The following is a 17,154-nucleotide window of genomic DNA, read 5'->3' on the forward strand; positions in this document are numbered from 1 at the left end:
TGTTATAAGGGAAATACCACAGCTTCGTTCTTCTCTGGTAACTGGTCTTCTGTGTTCGATGGGGCCGACTCCAGACACGCTTACTCTAAATGGGATGATAATACCACGGCTTCTCAAGCACAGAACGATGCGAAGGAGCAGAAGAGTAAGCAAACATCGTTCTGGGAACGGGAGGCCCTTCCTTTCCGGAGCACTTCCCGCTCTCTCGGGTCCATTACAAACGGACAGATTACACACTCGCACACTCGCTGAACGCGCCCTGAGCGAAGGCCTCCCGAGCCTTGAACGCCGCCGACGCCCCTTCAACACGATCTTCCGGCGCAGGCCCCACCGCGGCCTCAGGAGCAGCGCCCGGGCGGCACCACACGCCCGCCCCGCCGCAAGGAAGCAGCCCAACCACAGGCCTGCGCGGCGCGGGCTCCGCCGCCCGCCGCCCGCTCCCCTGCCAGGGGCGGGGCCGGCGCCCGGAAGGGGCGGGGCCCCGAGCCCCAAACGCCCCACGTTGGGAGCTGTGCGTTCTTTTCCGCTCGGCTGTGGGAGGAGGCGGCTGCGGGGCCTCGTCGGTCATGCGGGCCGGGCGGCAGCGCCGGCGGACAGGTTGCTGGGCCCTTCGAGGTGGGAGTCCTTGCGGTCTTGGTTCACCCGATTCTGCCGGCACCCCGACTCGGCGCCGGAGTCCAGGCCCGCCTCCGCCCTCCGCCCTCGGGCCCCCGCGTCCAGGGCTCCGACCCTGCAGCGCGTGGCCGCGGGGTCGGCCCGGGAGGCACCTTCCCTCCCCCGCCCCGAGGGAGTCTCAGCTGACCTTCGCTTTAGTAGACGCCCGTTCCCACGGTTCTAGACTCAGAAATAAGGGGCCTCATCGGATCCCGGCGGTTTCGAGGCGGCTGGAGCTCTGGCGTGTGGTTCGGGTGTGCCCTGGGCGGCTCCTCCACTCGTGCGGGAGCGTGTTGTACAAGGAGAGCGGGATTATCTCTAGGATATTAAGACTTTAACTGTACTTTGTGATTGGCTTTCAAAATTGTTAACAGCAGTTTAGTAGCCGTCTGGTAGCGACTTAATACTGTTATTTGTCGTATGTGTTTGCGACTCTTCCTTTGTAAATGTTTTCTGAAAAGACGTGGTGTTGAGGTTGAGAGAAGAGTTAGGTACTGCTCCCCAGGCCATAAATGCCTGCTCTGCCATTAAATGCTTGCGTTTATGTAGAAATGTGTATTTCTGGACATAAGAGGGAAGAAACTGGTCAACCCTCAGCTGGGAGGCTGGAAGAGTATGTTGCCTATTCAGAAACAAGTTGTGGGGGTGCCTGGCCGGCTCAGTTGGAGGAGCTTGGGGTGGGGGTTGTGAGTTTGAGCTCCACTTAGGGTGTAGAGATTACTTGAATACTTTAAAAAGGTGTTAATACCACGTCGATGAGACCATATAATCTGTGGGGGGGGGGGGTTCCCTCCCACAAAATGTTGCTCTCGCCAGGGCAATTGATGGCTAAAAGTAGTTTACATTTGGTATTTATTTTGAGGTAGAAGTGGCATCAGTCTTATTTTTATTACTAAATACTGGGCTTTAAAATTTTTTTTTAACTAAATGTTTGGTAAAAATATTGATAACACAGGTAAATCCTGAAGCATAATAAATGCAGAGCCCATCAAACTATTCAAGAACTGTGGTTCTTCTCATTACCTAGCATCTAATTCCTTATCTGCCACATACTCCTGCCTTCCATCCTGAGGTGCCTCTCATCTGGGATTTTGTATCTAGTCCGTTAGCTTTTAGAGCTGAGTGGAAGGATAGCAGTTTTATTACAAATATGTATCACTAAACATTGTTGTAGGCTTTACACAAATGAGATTACGCATATAGTTGTCAGTAGTTCCCATGAACCTCATTACACTGAAACTTTCCAATTTGGAATTATTCATAACTAATAGTTTGTGTTCCTAATATTGACAATGTGAAATTATTTCCAGACTTGAAAATGATAAATTGTTTTGCAAGGTACAGCATTTGATGTGTCTTCATAAATCATTTCCAGTAGCTGTCTGGTTCAATGATTTATCCTCCTGGGGAGCTGTAGGAGATGATCGGTGGCCCTGGCCATTCCCCTTGCACTACCTAAGTGTGCTTTCAGGCAGCCTGGGACTCAATTCTACAAGACTGTCCAATAATGATGCCAACATAATGTATCTGCTCTAAAAGTATATTAGATTTGCCATTGTGATGCTTTAGTTGGAGGTCTACACACTTGTTTCTGTATATCTTAACCTTTAACCTGACTCATATCTCATCCTTGTCAAGCTCTGAGACAAAAGCAGTGGCTAGGTACTCATTAGGACCATCAGGTCTTAAAATCGATACTGCCATAGTAAAGAACATCCTGTATATATCCAGTTTTTCCTAACCATGTTAATAAAACCCATTTCCAGCTTGGAAAGATTTATGGAATTATTACGGCCTAAACAGTCAAAAGTACTTATCTCAAATCATTACAGAGGTCTAAATTTTGGGGTTTATCCGTTTTGACTATCAGAAAAAGTAGAACTAACCACAAGGTACTTTGTTCCATGCGAGATGTGTTAAACAACAAAATTATTCCAGTATATGGCCTCAAATGTTAGTAGTTGTTATTAAAAAGTTAGTTGGGAGTCAGGAAGGTTGTAAATATAATTATGTTTATGGTTCCTGATAAGAATGAAAAAGTCTTACTGGACCATTCCTCCATGGAAGATGCTAAACACACAGATGGCAAGTAAAAATGAGGACTCACAATGAAGTATTTTGATTTCCAGGTGAAACCGAGCCTGTGAGGTGAAGATGAATGAACGTTGTGATGCTTTCCAAAAACACGTGAGAAGATGTCTGTGATAAAACCACTAGGAGCAGAACTGCATGTAATGAGGTACCAAAAGTTAATGTTAAGCTGTGCTGTTTCATGTCCTCACGGTACTGTCTGGGAAGAGCAGTACCAAAACTGTTTAGTAGGTTTCTGACCTAAATAGGTTTCATAACTGGCACAATGATGACTTAAATTACTTTTTGCCGTTTACCCAGCTGAGGGTTTCTTTGAAGAAATAATTTGAAGACTGAGATGCCAGTTAATCTATATTATTTATGTGAATTACTCAAGTATAATGCAATTTTTTATTAAAATGGGTTATATGTTCTTTTCAGCATATAGGTAGCTGCAGATGAATGTTCAAGTCCATAACTGTCATGGTTAAAAATTCGTCATTGCCTCAGGTAAGTAATTCTGATTCGTCAAGTAATCACAGCTATTCTAAAGTATCTGAAACTTCAAAGGGCTAGAGCCATAACCTGTTAAAGTTGCCTATGTGGCTCGGTTGGTCGAGCCTATGACTTCAGCTCAGGTCATGATCTCCCAGCTTGTGGGTTCAAGCCCTGCATCCAGCTCTCTGCTGATAGCTCAGCCTGGAGCCTGCTTTAGATTCTGTCTCCCTCTCTCTACTCCTCTCCCACCACCTCTCTCTTTCTCAAAAATAAACATTTTTTATTTTTTTATATATATATATATTTTTTTTTTCTTTTTTAGGAGAGAGAGACAGCGTGAGCAGGGGAGGGTCGGAGAGAGAGGGAGTCACAGACAGAAACAGGCTCCAGGCTCCTAGCTGGCAGTCAGCACAGAGCCCGACGTGGGGCTCGAATGCACGAACTGCGAGATCATGACCTAAGCGAAAGTCGGACGCTTAACCGACTAAGCCACCCAGGCGCCCCAAAAATAAACATTTTTTAAAAAGATGCTTTGTGTGTGTCATGAGTCTGATTTTCCTTTGATTTTGACTACGGAATGATTTTCACTCTTGGTTTCTGATTTTTTTTTCCCCCCCGACGCATGCAGTTGGAGGAAAAAGTGAACTGGTCAAGAAGACATGAATTGAAGCAGATGATGAAAATTAATACTTTATTTAACACTGATCACCTCATAAGAAGTTATGTTGAGAAATACATGCTTTTGAATACTTTTAATTGCTGGGCAATAAAGTCTGCTATCTTTAAGGTAGATCAAGTATTTAAACTTCTCCCATTCCATAATCACTAGTCAGACTTGTTTTTAGCATACTTTGAGATAGTATGTTGTTGTCAAACAAGTATATGGAATCTCCTAATTTTAGTATATGTGCTGCCAAAGTGAGCACGAAATCTAAACACCTTAATGAATTATCCCTTACAAGTAATGATTTCACCTATGACCTATATAGTGTTTAATCTTACTCTTTGCTTTTGCCTTTCAACAAAATCCTGATCCTATTACAAATAATAACATGTTATATTAAGGGAAATAGTGACTGGACAGTCCATACGACCAGGACTTAGAATTTACAGAAATTCTAAAGCTGAATTCTTAACTGTGTGAAGACAAACTTTGCTAAATCTTGCTTTTCCCTTTGAGTCCCACAGTACATAAGTTAACTTTCATCTAGGTTATAATTTCCAATATGACAAGTATAGAATTCTAGAATTGGAGTATGTAAATTGTTTTTAAAAACTAGCTTTGCTGACTCCATTTTGGTTCAGGTTGTGAGATCAGGCCCAGCCCCATGTCCACACTGAGCATGGAGCCTGCCTGGGATTCGCTCCCACACTCAAAAAACAAAAGCTTTAAAAAAAAAAACCAACAAGCTTTGCTTTCTGAAAAGGTAACACAAGTCTCTGGCACTAGTGAACATTCAGTAAATACTGTTGAGTGACTAGGAGTGATTTGTCAAAGGCCTATCGAGAGCTGTCCACCTTTATGGTTAAACTCCATGAAGTGCCAGTTTCTACAGAATTCAGCATGGTGGTATCTTATTTTTTTATAATTAACTTACGGGTGGCACCTGGGTGGCTCAACTGGTTAAGTAACATCAGGTCAGGATCTCATGGTTGGTGGCTTCAGGTCCAACATTGGCCTGGAGTCTGCTTCAGATGCTGGGTCTCTTCTCTGCCCCTCCCTCATTCACACTCTTAAAAAATAAACATTAGAAAAATTAACTTACTAAACCTTTGAAAACAAAAAAAATTAGGGGTTTTACAAGTTAAATGTTTTCTCACAGTTTTCCCCTTGTTCTCCCCCCATTTTCAGAATAGATCTCTTCCCTCCAAAAATGAAGATGGTTTGCGAATTGGTATCTTTACCTTTTGGTACCTTTCTTGTAACCAATTAGGTTTAAAGAGCCAACTCTTGCCCCTTGATTTGTTATAGATTACTTTTTTTCATTTGACCCGGCTTTAAAAAAATGGGAAATTTCCAAGCTTTCCCTGAATCGTTAGGGCTTCCAAAACTAATGGACATAACAATAGGTATGAAGTGTCCTTAAATTGGAGGCTTCTGGTTCTATAAGTTGCTGTCATTTACTCTGTCAGGTTCACAGGTGTGAGAAAAATGATTTATTTTTAGGTAAATATCTTAAAGTGTTATTAACATCTTGTGACCAGTAAAGGGAACTACAGAAAGATGACCATTTTTTACATTGCTTAGTTTCCAGATTCTTGATACTGAGACCTTTTATATTTTTAAGATAGCTTCCTAATGTACTGTGTACATAGTATTATCTGAAGCATTACTTAAAAATCATACCTTTCCATTGTTTATATATATGAGTGAAGAAAATAATCTTCCGCAGATTACCTATTCATCGCTAGTGAAGATAGCTGTCCCAGGTCCATATGTGGCAATAAACTGTTGGAGCTGCTGCTGGCACTGAGTCAAATAGATATCCCTTTGCTCCAAATATTCTTCATTATACAATTCAAACGGAAATACTGCATTTGGAGCGACACAAAATACAGTGGCCCCTAAATAAAGAAGGAAAAAAGTGTAAATGAGAATTCCTTAAAATGCTGATTGTGAAATCACATTTTCAATAAAATAGGATGAGTCTGTTGTTTTATAGAGTGCAAGGTAGGGAGAGGGGCAGAGGGAGAGACCATCCCAAGCATGCTCTACATTCTGCAAGGGTCTGGGGCAGGTCTTGGCCCCATGTCCTGGATCATGACCTGAGCTGAAATGCAGAATCAGATGATTGGGGCACCTGTACGGCTCAGTTGGTTGAGCATATGACTCCACTGGCTCAGGTCATGAACTCCCAGTTTATGGAATCGGGGCCCACATGGGGCTCTGCACTGACAGCTCAGCCTGCTTGGGATTCTCTCTCTCCCGTGTTCTCTCTCTCAAAAAAGTAGGATGCTCAATCTACTGAGCCACCCATGCCCCCCAATAGTAAGAGTTTTAAAATTAAATTCTGACCCATTTAATAGAATATTTCAATAATCATTTCAAGCTGATCTATTTTTAGACTCATGACATAGTTTCAGTATATGCACAGACTTACCAAAGCCAAGAAAAAATATGATTACATTTTAGTGTAGGAACTAGAGAGGCACCTGGGTGGCTCGGCAGATTGTCCCAACTTCAGGTCACATCATGATTTCACAGTTACGAGTTGGAGCCCCACACTGGGGTCACTGCTGTCAGCACAGAGCCCACTTCAGATCCTCTGTCCCCCTCTCTCTCTGCCCCTCCCTAGCTCGTACTCTCAAAAGTAAATAAACATTAAGTGTAGAAACTAGAATTTTGTTACCTTTTGACCTAGTCATTACAGTTTTGAACCTGAATAGTGCTGTGAGGAAGTGGAAGAAGTAGGGAGAGAAGGTATTAGAAGGTAGGGAAACACTTTAAAGGTCAAGTGGATAACTGAGGATAAAGACATCATCTTTCCACCATAAGCCTGGAAAGAACCCCTCAAATACAAGGTTAAATGATTTACAATAAGGGTGCCAAGACCAAACTGTCCAACAAATGGTACTGTGAAAACAATGCCCATAAGGTAAAGAATGAGGTTGGTCCCTAATATCACAGACCCAAGCATAAGAACTAAAACTAAAACAAAACATTGGGGAAATGCTTCATGACATTGGAGTTGGCAGTGACTTCTAGAATTTATAAAATGCTAGATTTCTAGTGTTATAACACCAAAGCACAGGCAACGAGAGGAAATAGATAAGTTAGACCACATCAAAATAAAAAATTTGTGTATCAAACACTACAATGAAGAATCAAAAGACAACCCATGGAATAGGAGAAAATATTTTCAAACTATATCTAATAGAGGATCTACAACTCAACAAGAAAACAACCCAATTAAAAAATAGGTGAAGGGACTTATATGAAAACCAATTTGACAAATTATATTTTTTAAAAAAGCCAACTTAAAAAAAAAGGGTGAAGGAGAAATAGACATTTCTCCAAAGACAGGCAGATGAATGATGGTCAGCATCACTAATCATTAGGAAGATGTTGTTAAATACCATCTCATACCCATAAGGATGCCTACCATCAAAAAAGCAATGTTGGCAAGGATATGGGGAAAATGTACTCTTGTGCACTATTGGTGAGAATGTAAAATAGTGCGACCCCTATGGAAAACAGTAGCAGTATATTCAAAAAATTGCATGGTTCAGGGATTTCACTTACAGGTATATACCCAAAAGAATTTAAAGCAAGGTCTCAAAGAGGTAGGCATACACTCATGTTTATAGCGTTATTCACAATAGCCAAAGGTGCAAGCAATCTAAGGTCCGTTGTTGGATGAATGAATAAACAAAATGGGGTGTGTGTGTGTGTGTGTGTGTGCATGTACACATACATACAGTAGAATATTCAATCTTGAACAAGAAGGAAATTCTAATGCATGCTACCACACGTATAAACCTTGAGGACATTATATGAAGTGAAGTGAGCCATAAGACAAACACATATTATACTTATATGAGATACAAAGAAAAGTCAAATTTATAAAAATAGAAAGAATGGTAGTTGCCAGGGACTGGGGGAAGGAGAGATTGGGGAGTTATTGTTTAATGGGTATAGAATTTCGGTTTGAAAAAAATGAAAGAGTTATAGAGATGGATGGTGGCAACAGTGTGAATGTCCTTAACACCACCAAACTATACACTTAAAAATGGTTAAGATGGTAAATGTTATGTATATTTTACCACAATTTAAAAGAAAAAAGCTTTGACTATCACTGTAGGAGTTAAGCTCTTAAATTCCGTTTCATTGTTGATTCACTGAATGAGTATGTGCAAGTGGCTGGCCAGGAGTATAGCTGCTAGCCAAGCAGACAGTGCCGACCTTCCTAGAGCCATCTGCCATCAGCACACACTTACACAGCCTCAGAGCGTCAGACTGCTCCCTTTACTACTCCCTTTATCTTACCTGAATCCTTACTGTCCCTTGAGAACACTGTCCCTGCTTTCCCTGTGGCTCTCTAAAATGAAGCTGCTTTTTCTCAAAACACCCCTCATATCGTAGTATCACAAGACAGAGACAGTGACTAACTTGCTGCCCCTTGGCTGCTACCAGACCATTCTCACCGCTGCTTTCCTCTTAATAAAAATCTTTCCTTTGATGCCCAGTGCCATTTGGGCTTACTATCCTTTCTCTTCCTTGGTGAAGTCAACCACCTCTCAGCACGTGGCTCACAATATTCCTCTATTCCCTACTGCCATTCAGCGATGTCCATGTGAATGACCCATTTAACTCCAGACCTCTCTGTCTGGACCATTTTTCCTCTACCTCCACTACAAATAGGAAGATCACAGGAACTGATATCACCAAAAACTTGCTTCAAAACCAATAGTTCAAATGTCCCCCTTCCCTATGCTACCTCTTACACTTCCAGCTTCTATCCCAGAGACCTCCAACTGGCTTCCTTCAATTCACTTCCTTCTTTGAACCTATTTAAGAATCTCTCCCAAGTCAGTGTCCCCACTCCCTTAGCCCTCTGCAACACTATCATACTCGCCTAAAAAAAACCTCACCTCTGCATGAACCCAACAATTTACTTTCTGCCTGCACTCATGCTGCTAGGCAGAAAATCACGTAATTGGCATTTCTTGGTTTCAATTTCAATGAATCACAGAAACCTCAAATGGATACATGCTTGACTGCCAGACAATCCTGCTGAGTTTGTCTAAGACAAATGTTCTTCTCCCTCCTGCCCCTATGACTATGATATTCTCTCCTCAATCCTTGGTTTTAGCTGATGATCTTGTGTAGAGTGTATGGCCAAATCTACAGACCTGATTCTGTATCCATTTGTCTTCCCTCCTATATAATGAAGTGACTCTTTTTATTAGAGGCCAATATCTTCACATGTGCTCTGGATTTCATCCCCTCTCACCTTTTTAAGGATTTTACTCCTTTGCTCTTCCCCTGATTCTACAAATTCTAATCTTACACTGTTTTGTTTCTATAACTACACTTGATTTTCTTACTACATTGTAGCTGGAGATTCTCATTCTCCTCTCTTAGTTCCTCCTCCTCAACCCCATTTCGAAATAGTAGAATTCTTCAAGGGCAGTCCTGGAGTTCTCTGTATAGTCTCAATCTAGGTTATTTCAGGCAGTTTCATCCATTCCACAGCTATGAGTACCATCTTTGGGCTGATGGTTCCCAAATGAAATTTCTAAATTAGAACGCTCTCTAAACTCCAGATAATTTTATCAATCTAGTTGTATCTCTACAGGATGTCTCAAACATATCTATAATTTGGTTTTTCTCCCAACCTCCTTCTTGCCATTTGTGGTAAATGGCATCATGCTTCACTCAGTTGCTCAAGGCAGAACTTGGGTGTTTTCTTTAATTCTTCCCTCTGCCCTCTGTCCCAACTTCTAAATCTAGTTCATGGGCACAACCTATCAGTTTTTGCATCAAGAAAAATGTCCCTGAGTAGGGATCAATTTCCTGCTATGTTTTTCTTTTCTTTTTTTTAATTTCCTGCTATAATTGAAACATTTAGGGAGCTGTGTGTGTGTGTGTATGTGTGTTTATTTATTTTTGAGAGAGAGAGAGAAAGACAGTATAAGGGGGAGGGGCAGGCAAAGAGAGAGGAGACACAGACAGAATCCAAAGCAAGCTCCAGGCTCTGAGCTGTCAGCACAGTGCCCCATGTGGGCTGGAACCCACAAACCGCAAGACCGTGACCTAAGCTGAAGTCAGATGCTGAACTGACTGAGCCACCCAGGTGCTGCAACATTTAAGGATCTCTTAACATTGTTTTGTTTAAGACTTAAAAACCAATATGCCTAACTGAAATTCATTATGAAAACAAAAAATAACTAAAGGAAGAAAAAATCTTCACATAGTTTTATTTTCTTCAACAGATGCTATCTTAAATACTTCAAGAAACTCTTGACAAATAGTTACCAAGTGAAATTAGCCACATTCTACCATAGGGGTCCCTAACAAGTAATACTATAGTTTCTAAATTCAAAGACACAAATTTTTATCTTCTTATTGAAATCTAATTATATCTGGGGCACCTGGGTGGCTTAGTCGGTTAAGCGTCCGACTTTCGCTTAGGTCATGATCTCCCGGTTTGTGGGTTCGAGCCCCGCATCGGGCTCTGTGCTGACTGCCAGCTCAGAGCCTGGAGCCTGTTTCAGTCTGTGACTCCCTCTCTCTCTGACCCTCCCCTGCTCACGCTGTCTCTCTCTCTCTCTCTCCTAGAAATAAATAAAACATTAAAAAAAAAAAGAAATCTAATTATATCTTAATTTTGACAGCATGTCATAATAAAATTGTCAACATATTTTTGTTACGGTACATTAAAAAAATGTGTGTTCGATTTTATCAAGTATGCTTTTCCTTTTTTAGAATTTTTTAAAAAATCTTTAATTTTCTAATTAAATACATTATTCGTTTCTCTTGTTATGCAAATGAATCTTTTTTTTTTTTTTTTTTTACAAATAGTTTATTGTCAAATTAGTTTCCACATAACACTCAGTGCTCATCCCCACAAGTGTCAAGAATGCTTTTAAATACAAATAGTAAGAATGTAAAAGATATGGTGCCTAGCTGGCTCAGTCAATAGAGCATGTGACTCTTGATCTCAGGGTGTAAGTTTGAGCCCACGTTGGGTGTAGAGACTATTTTAAAAAATAAAATCTGGGGTGCCTGGTGGTTCAGTTGGTTAAGTGTCCAACTTCAGCTCAGATCATGAACCCTTGGTTCATGAGTTCAAGCCCTACAATGGGCCTCTGCGGTCAGTGTGGAGCTCGCTTCAGATCTTCTGTCTCTTTCTCTCTGCTCCTCTCTCCCATCAAAAATAAACAAACATTAAAAAAAAATAAAAACATAAAAAACATAAACAATATAAATCTTAAAAAAAAAGAAGCCTGCAAAAGATAAAGCATATTAAAAAAAATATTTTTATATCCTTCCTCTTATTTAGTATTGGTTGGGAACCAATATTTTTCTCTTTTGGTACATAAAACTAATATGAGATGATAACTAACTTTTTCTGGAGGTCGTGAACCTATAAATACTCCGTAAAACTTACCATTCATCTCTCTAACCAAAAAGATGTACATATATATAAATATTTTCATATAATTTAGAGATTCACAAGTCCCTAGAACTCCATGAATCCCAGGTTAAAAATGTTTGATTTTGATAATTATAGAACAAGGTTCTAAAGTTCTAATGAGTTTTTGTGAAAAGTTATTAGTGTATAAGTTGAATTTAAGGCAAATTTAAGCACTTAACATATACACACAAAAACGTCAGTGTTAATATATCCTTTAAGTCCTAAAGTTGGAGCCAAAGTTTGGCTTCAAGGATTGTAATATCTTATGAAAATTAATGTCTGATCCAACGAGGTGTGAGACCTCTTTACTCTTACTTTAGGAGCCCTTTTATGTTTTTATTAGCAAAACCATAATAAGCCCAAATTCATTTCAGATAATTAAATGTTATAGCCACAGTATTATAGCTAGTGATTCAGGAAGGCAATGATACAAAATGAACACATTTTCTTTGGCTCTGTGCTTAACTGCATTGAGGGAGACAAGTAAATGTTGCTTGTTATTTTGTTATTTTATTATTTATTTATTTATTTATTTATTTATTTTAAGAGCAAGAGAGAAAACACGAGCAGGGGAGGGGTAGAAAGTAAGGGAGAAAGAGAATCCCAAGAGGGCCCTGTGCTGTCAGCACAGAGCTTCATGTAGGGCTTGATCTCACCAATTGTGAGATCAGGACCTGAGCCAAAATCAAGGGTTGGATGATTAACTGACTGAGCCGTCCAGGTGCTCCTGTTGCAAGTTATTTTAAAAGGAAGCTAAATTTATGAGGTGCCTGGTGGCTCAGTCAGTCAAGCATCCTACTTAGGCTCAGGTCATGATCTCATGGTTCATAGGTTCGACCCTTGCATCGGGCTCTGTGCTGACAGCTTAAAGTCTGGATCCTGCTTCAAATTCTCGTGTGTGTATGTGCACCCCTCCCCCACTTGTGTCCTCTCTCTCTCTCTCTCAAAAATAAGTAAACATTTTAAAATGTTTAAGTAAAAGGAAGATAAATTTAGAATCATTTCATGTTGCATTTAGTACATGTTTTTCAGAACTCTACAAGCAATGCAAAAGTTTAAGTATCAAAGCAATCATGCATAACAAGGAACTTACCAGAAAATGATACTACCTATAATTAGTAAGTGTTTAAATTGAAACAGGCCTTACCCAAGAAAATGTATTATTCTAGGGCACCTGGATTCTTCAGTTGGCTCAGCACCCAATTCTTCTTCAAGGCCCAAGTCATGATCTCAAGGTTTGTGGGGTTGAGTCCCACATAAGGCTATGTGCTGACAGTGCACAGTCTGCTTGAGATTCTCCCTCTGCCCCTTCCCCATTTATACATGTACTCACTCACTCTCTCTCTTTCTCTCAAAAATAAATAAACTTTAAAATTTATTAATTTTTAAAATAATATTTAATATATATAATATTTTAGCAATCCCTATCAAAATAACAGCAGCATTCTTCACAGAGTTAGAACAAACAATCCTAAAACTTGTATGGAACCAAAAAAAGAACCTGAATTGCCAAAGCAATCCTGAGAAGAAAAACAAAGCTGGAAGCATCACAATGTGGACTTCAAGCTGTATTACAAAGCTGTAATCATCAAGACAGTATGGTACTGGCTAAAAACAGACACATAGATCAATGGAAGAGAAGAGAGAACCCAGAAATGGACTCACAAATGTATGGCCAACTCATCTTTGACAAAACAGGAAAGAATATCCAATGGAAAAAAGCCTCTTCAGCAAATGATGCTGGGAAAACTGGACAGTGACATGCAGGAGAATCAACCTTGACTACTTTCTTACACCATGCACAAAGACAAACTCAAAAAGGATGAAAGACCTAAACCTAAGACAGGAAGCCATCAAATTCCTAGAGGAAAAAGCAGGTAAAAACTTCTTTGATCTCAGCCACAGCAACTTCTTACTTGACATGTCTCCAGAGGCAAGGGAATCAAAAGCAAAAATGAACTATTGGGACCTCATCAAGATAAAAAGCTTCTGCACAGTGAAGAAAACAATCAGCAAAACTAAAAGGCAACCAATGGAATGGGAGAAGATATCTGCAAATGACATATCAGATAAAGGGTTAGTATCCTTTATAAAGGGTATAGTATCATCTTTAAGAACTTATCAAACTCAACACTCAAAAAAACAAAAAAATCCAGTAAAGAAATGGGCAAAAGACATGAATAGACACTTCTCCAAAGAAGACATCCAGACGGCTAACAGATACATGAAAAGATGCTCAACATCACTCATCATCAGGGAAATACAAATCAAAACTACAGTGAGATACCACCTCACACCTGTCAGAATGGCTAAAATTAACAACTCAGGAAACAACAGACGTTGGTGAGGATGTGGAGAAAGGGGAACCCTTTTGCACTGCTGGTGCAAAACAGCTGGTGCAAACTGGTGCAGCCACTCTGGAAAACAGTATGCAGTTTCCTCAAAAAATTAAAAATAGAACTACCCTACAACCCAGCAATTACACTACTAGGTATTTATCCAAAGGATACAGGTGTACTGTTTCGAAGGGGCACATGTACCCCAATGTTTATAGAAGAGCTACCAACAATGCCAACATATGGAAAGAGCCCAAATGTTCATCGATTAATGAATGGATAAAGATGTGGCATGTATATACATATAATGGAATATTGCTCAGCAATCAAAAAGGATGAAATCTTGCCATTTGCAACATGGATAGAACTAGAGTGTACTATGCTACGTGAAATAAGTCAGTCAGAGAAAGACAAATACATGATTTCATTCATGTGTGGAATTTAAGATACAAAACAGATGAACATAAGGGAAGGGAAACAAAAATAATATAAAAACTGAGAGGGAGACAAACCATAAGAGACTTTTAAATACAGAGAACAAACTGAGGGTTGCTGGCAGGGTGCCACTTGGGTGGGGAGATAGGCTAAATGGGTGAAGGGACATTAAGAAGGACACTTGTTGGATGAGCACTGGGTATTATATGTAAGTGATGAATCACTAAATTCTATTCCTGATATCATTATTAAACTATATGTTAACTAACTTGGATTTAAATTTTAAAAATAAAAATTTTTTAAATTAAAAAATATCTATATATTATTTTATAAATATAACATTTATAAAATGTTAGATATTTTAACAGACTAAGAATATTTAAATATAATTAATTATAGTGATCATTAACAAATTAATAATAGATTACCATATTTCAGTGTGAGAGATGTTTCAAATAATAAGGCTGCAATTAATACATCTTCCTTAAGCACTTTATTCCTTAAGTTCAGTCGAGCATGTGCTTCAGCTAGGGAAACTCTGAAAAAGAAAATTGATGCTAATCAAATATGTTGATATTATAAAGGTAAAACATATTCTGGCAGGAATAAACCAAGTTATATGTATATACAAGCCATACCTTAAAGCACAGCATATTTTTACTTTTAAAAAAATATTGATTTCTTTTGAAAGCATTTTTTTCCTATCAACTTTGATAAACTATGCCAGAACAAACAAGTATCTTGACTTATTATCAGACTTCATTTCTCCTCTGTCTTATATTCATTTTTATGATTCTATACCCCCTTCCTCAATGCACAGTTAAGAAAATTAACTCTTATAGTCATCTTTGGTGTTTCTTTCCAGTTCTTTATCTATTTGAAGTCCTCATAGAATCTTGAAATGTTAGTTTTGAAAGAGACCTTAAAGTTCAAACTCCCATCATATAATTGAATTTTTTCCACAATATCCTAAGCTACTTATGTCCAGTCTCTTTTAAACATTTCCCATGGTTCACTGGGAATACATTCCTTTTAACTTTTCTTTTTAAACGAACATTTGATTACTAAAAAATCTCCCTCAGGGGCACCTATGTGACTCAGTCAGTTAAGCATGCAACTCGTGATTTCAGCTCAGGTCATGATCTCATGGTTTGTGAGTTCAAGCCCCAATTTGTGCCTGCTTGGGGTTCTTTCTCTCCCTCTCTCTCTCTGCCACTCCCCCACTTTCTCTCTCTTTCAAAAATAAATAAACATTTAAAAATTTTTAAAAAATCAATCTCTAGCTCTCATTAGGCATATGTAATGTACCTGAATGACTGCTCAACTTGGAAATCAGAAAATCTGGTCTAAGTCTCTAGACTTTACTAGCTGTATGACTTCATATAAATCATTTACTTTCTGAAAAAATTTTGAACCTCAATTATAAAATGGGGACAATATAATTCACAGTTATTATGATTTCAGATAAGGCATTTGAAAATTTTGGGACTCACTCACAAAGAGTATATAAATTTAAGTTGAAATGGGTTTCACTAAAATTTCTACCCACTGGTTCTGTCTTCTGTGAATATAAAAAAAAGCTTAATACTTCTTAAATATGACATCTTTTCAAATATTCAAAGATAACTTTTCTCTTTGCCCTATGCTTCCTTTTCTCCAAAATAAAATATTCCTAGCTCCTTTAATATCTCATAAGGCATGGGGCACCTGGACGGCTCCGTCAGTTAAGTGTCTGACTTTTGGTTTCGGCTCAGGTCATGATCTCACGGTTTGTGGGTTTGAGCCCCATGTCAGGCTCTGCGCTGACCGTGTACAGCCTGCTTGCTGTCTCTCTCACAATAAACAAACTTATAAAAGGTAAAAAAAAAAAAAAAAAAAGTCGTAAGACATGATTTTCAGGCCTTTCAACATTCTGGCTGCTCTCCTCATGACCAGATTTGGTTAATTTTTTTTTTTTTCAGGGGCACTGGTGGCTCAGTCAGTTAAGTGTCTGACTTTGACTCAGGTCATGGTCTTGTGCTCTGTGGGTTCAAACCCCTCATTGGACTCCGTGTTGACAGCTCAGAGCCTGGAGCCTGCTTTGGATTCTGTGTCTCCCTCTCTCTCTCTGCCCCTTCCTCCCTCTCAAAAATAAATAAACATTTCAAAAATGTTTTTAAATATATTCTTTTTCAGTATAGTACTACAGGTATGATTTAACCAGCAATGTAGAGGTGAGGCAGAACTAGAATTTTTTACTCTTGATACTATGTTCTATTAATACAACTTGAATTCATAGTATTATTAATAGCCATATTACATTGTTACTCATATTAAACATTTTAAAAAGCATAAAATCTCAAGTCTTTTTATAATAAGCTGTCAACCTTTTCTTATTCATTCATACTCAGACCAAGATCATCATTTGAGTTCGTGGAGATTACTCCAGAGTTGTTTATTTTCAGATTTGACTACTATGTTTCTGATGTCCTTGCCTAAGCTCCTTCTAAAATGTTGACCACAACAGAATATGGATAAAGCCTTTCAGGAAAAGAGAAGAGAGTACTGTTCAGCTCCACTTCTCTAGAAGAGCAAGGATAGTGTTATTAGGTACCTGTGTATAGAGGTGGGAGAAAAATGTAAGGTTTATGACTCTTCTGAGTTCATTTGCTTTCCTATTTTAAAAAAAAGTTTTTTTCTAACGTTTTCTTTCTTTCTAGGAGAGAGAGAGAGAGAGAGACAGCATGAGCAGGGGAGGGTCAGAGAGAGAGGGAGTCACAGACTGAAACAGGCTCCAGGCTCTGGGCTGACAGTCAGCACAGAGCCCGACGCGGGGCTCGAACCCACGAACCACAAGATCATGACCTAAGCGAAAGTCAGACGCTTAACCGACTAAGCCACCCAGGCGCCCCTGTTTTCCTATTTCTTAAACCCCTCCTACACCTCTACACCTTTCCATTTCCACAATGGGAAGTAGATTTATCATATTAAAATTAATTCTGCTTTATATTTGGATTAACAGAGTCAAATGTTAACTGAGG

General features: G+C 39.3%; 1 protein-coding gene, 1 long non-coding RNA gene and 1 other non-coding gene across 3 annotated transcripts in view; 2 read left to right on the forward strand and 1 right to left on the reverse strand.

Annotated features, from left to right (window-relative positions):
• The first annotated feature begins 507 nt into the window (after positions 1-507).
• Positions 508-3,585, forward strand: LOC120241672. Its single transcript, XR_005530926.1, has 4 exons — positions 508-615; positions 2,784-2,893; positions 3,166-3,234; positions 3,545-3,585. It is a non-coding gene; the product is annotated as an uncharacterized LOC120241672 (long non-coding RNA).
• Positions 3,002-3,090, forward strand: LOC120241705. Its single transcript, XR_005530934.1, has one exon. It is a non-coding gene; the product is annotated as a small nucleolar RNA SNORD87 (small nucleolar RNA).
• A 1,341-nt stretch (positions 3,586-4,926) lies between the features above and the next one.
• Positions 4,927-17,154, reverse strand: part of MCMDC2 (minichromosome maintenance domain containing 2) — a 40,213-nt gene continuing 27,985 nt past the window's right edge. Inside the window, exons 13-15 of the mRNA XM_039246991.1 lie at positions 14,563-14,672; positions 5,621-5,787; positions 4,927-4,955 (exon numbers count right to left, since the gene is read on the reverse strand). Of these exons, the coding sequence (XP_039102922.1) occupies positions 5,621-5,787; positions 14,563-14,672 (277 nt within the window). The 3' untranslated portion in view covers positions 4,927-4,955. The remainder of the gene's footprint in view (positions 4,956-5,620; positions 5,788-14,562; positions 14,673-17,154) is intronic.

The sequence above is a fragment of the Hyaena hyaena genome, unplaced genomic scaffold, assembly GCF_003009895.1.
Source record: "Hyaena hyaena isolate Hyena2069 unplaced genomic scaffold, ASM300989v1 scaffold_287, whole genome shotgun sequence".
Classification (NCBI taxonomy): Eukaryota; Metazoa; Chordata; class Mammalia; order Carnivora; family Hyaenidae; genus Hyaena; species Hyaena hyaena.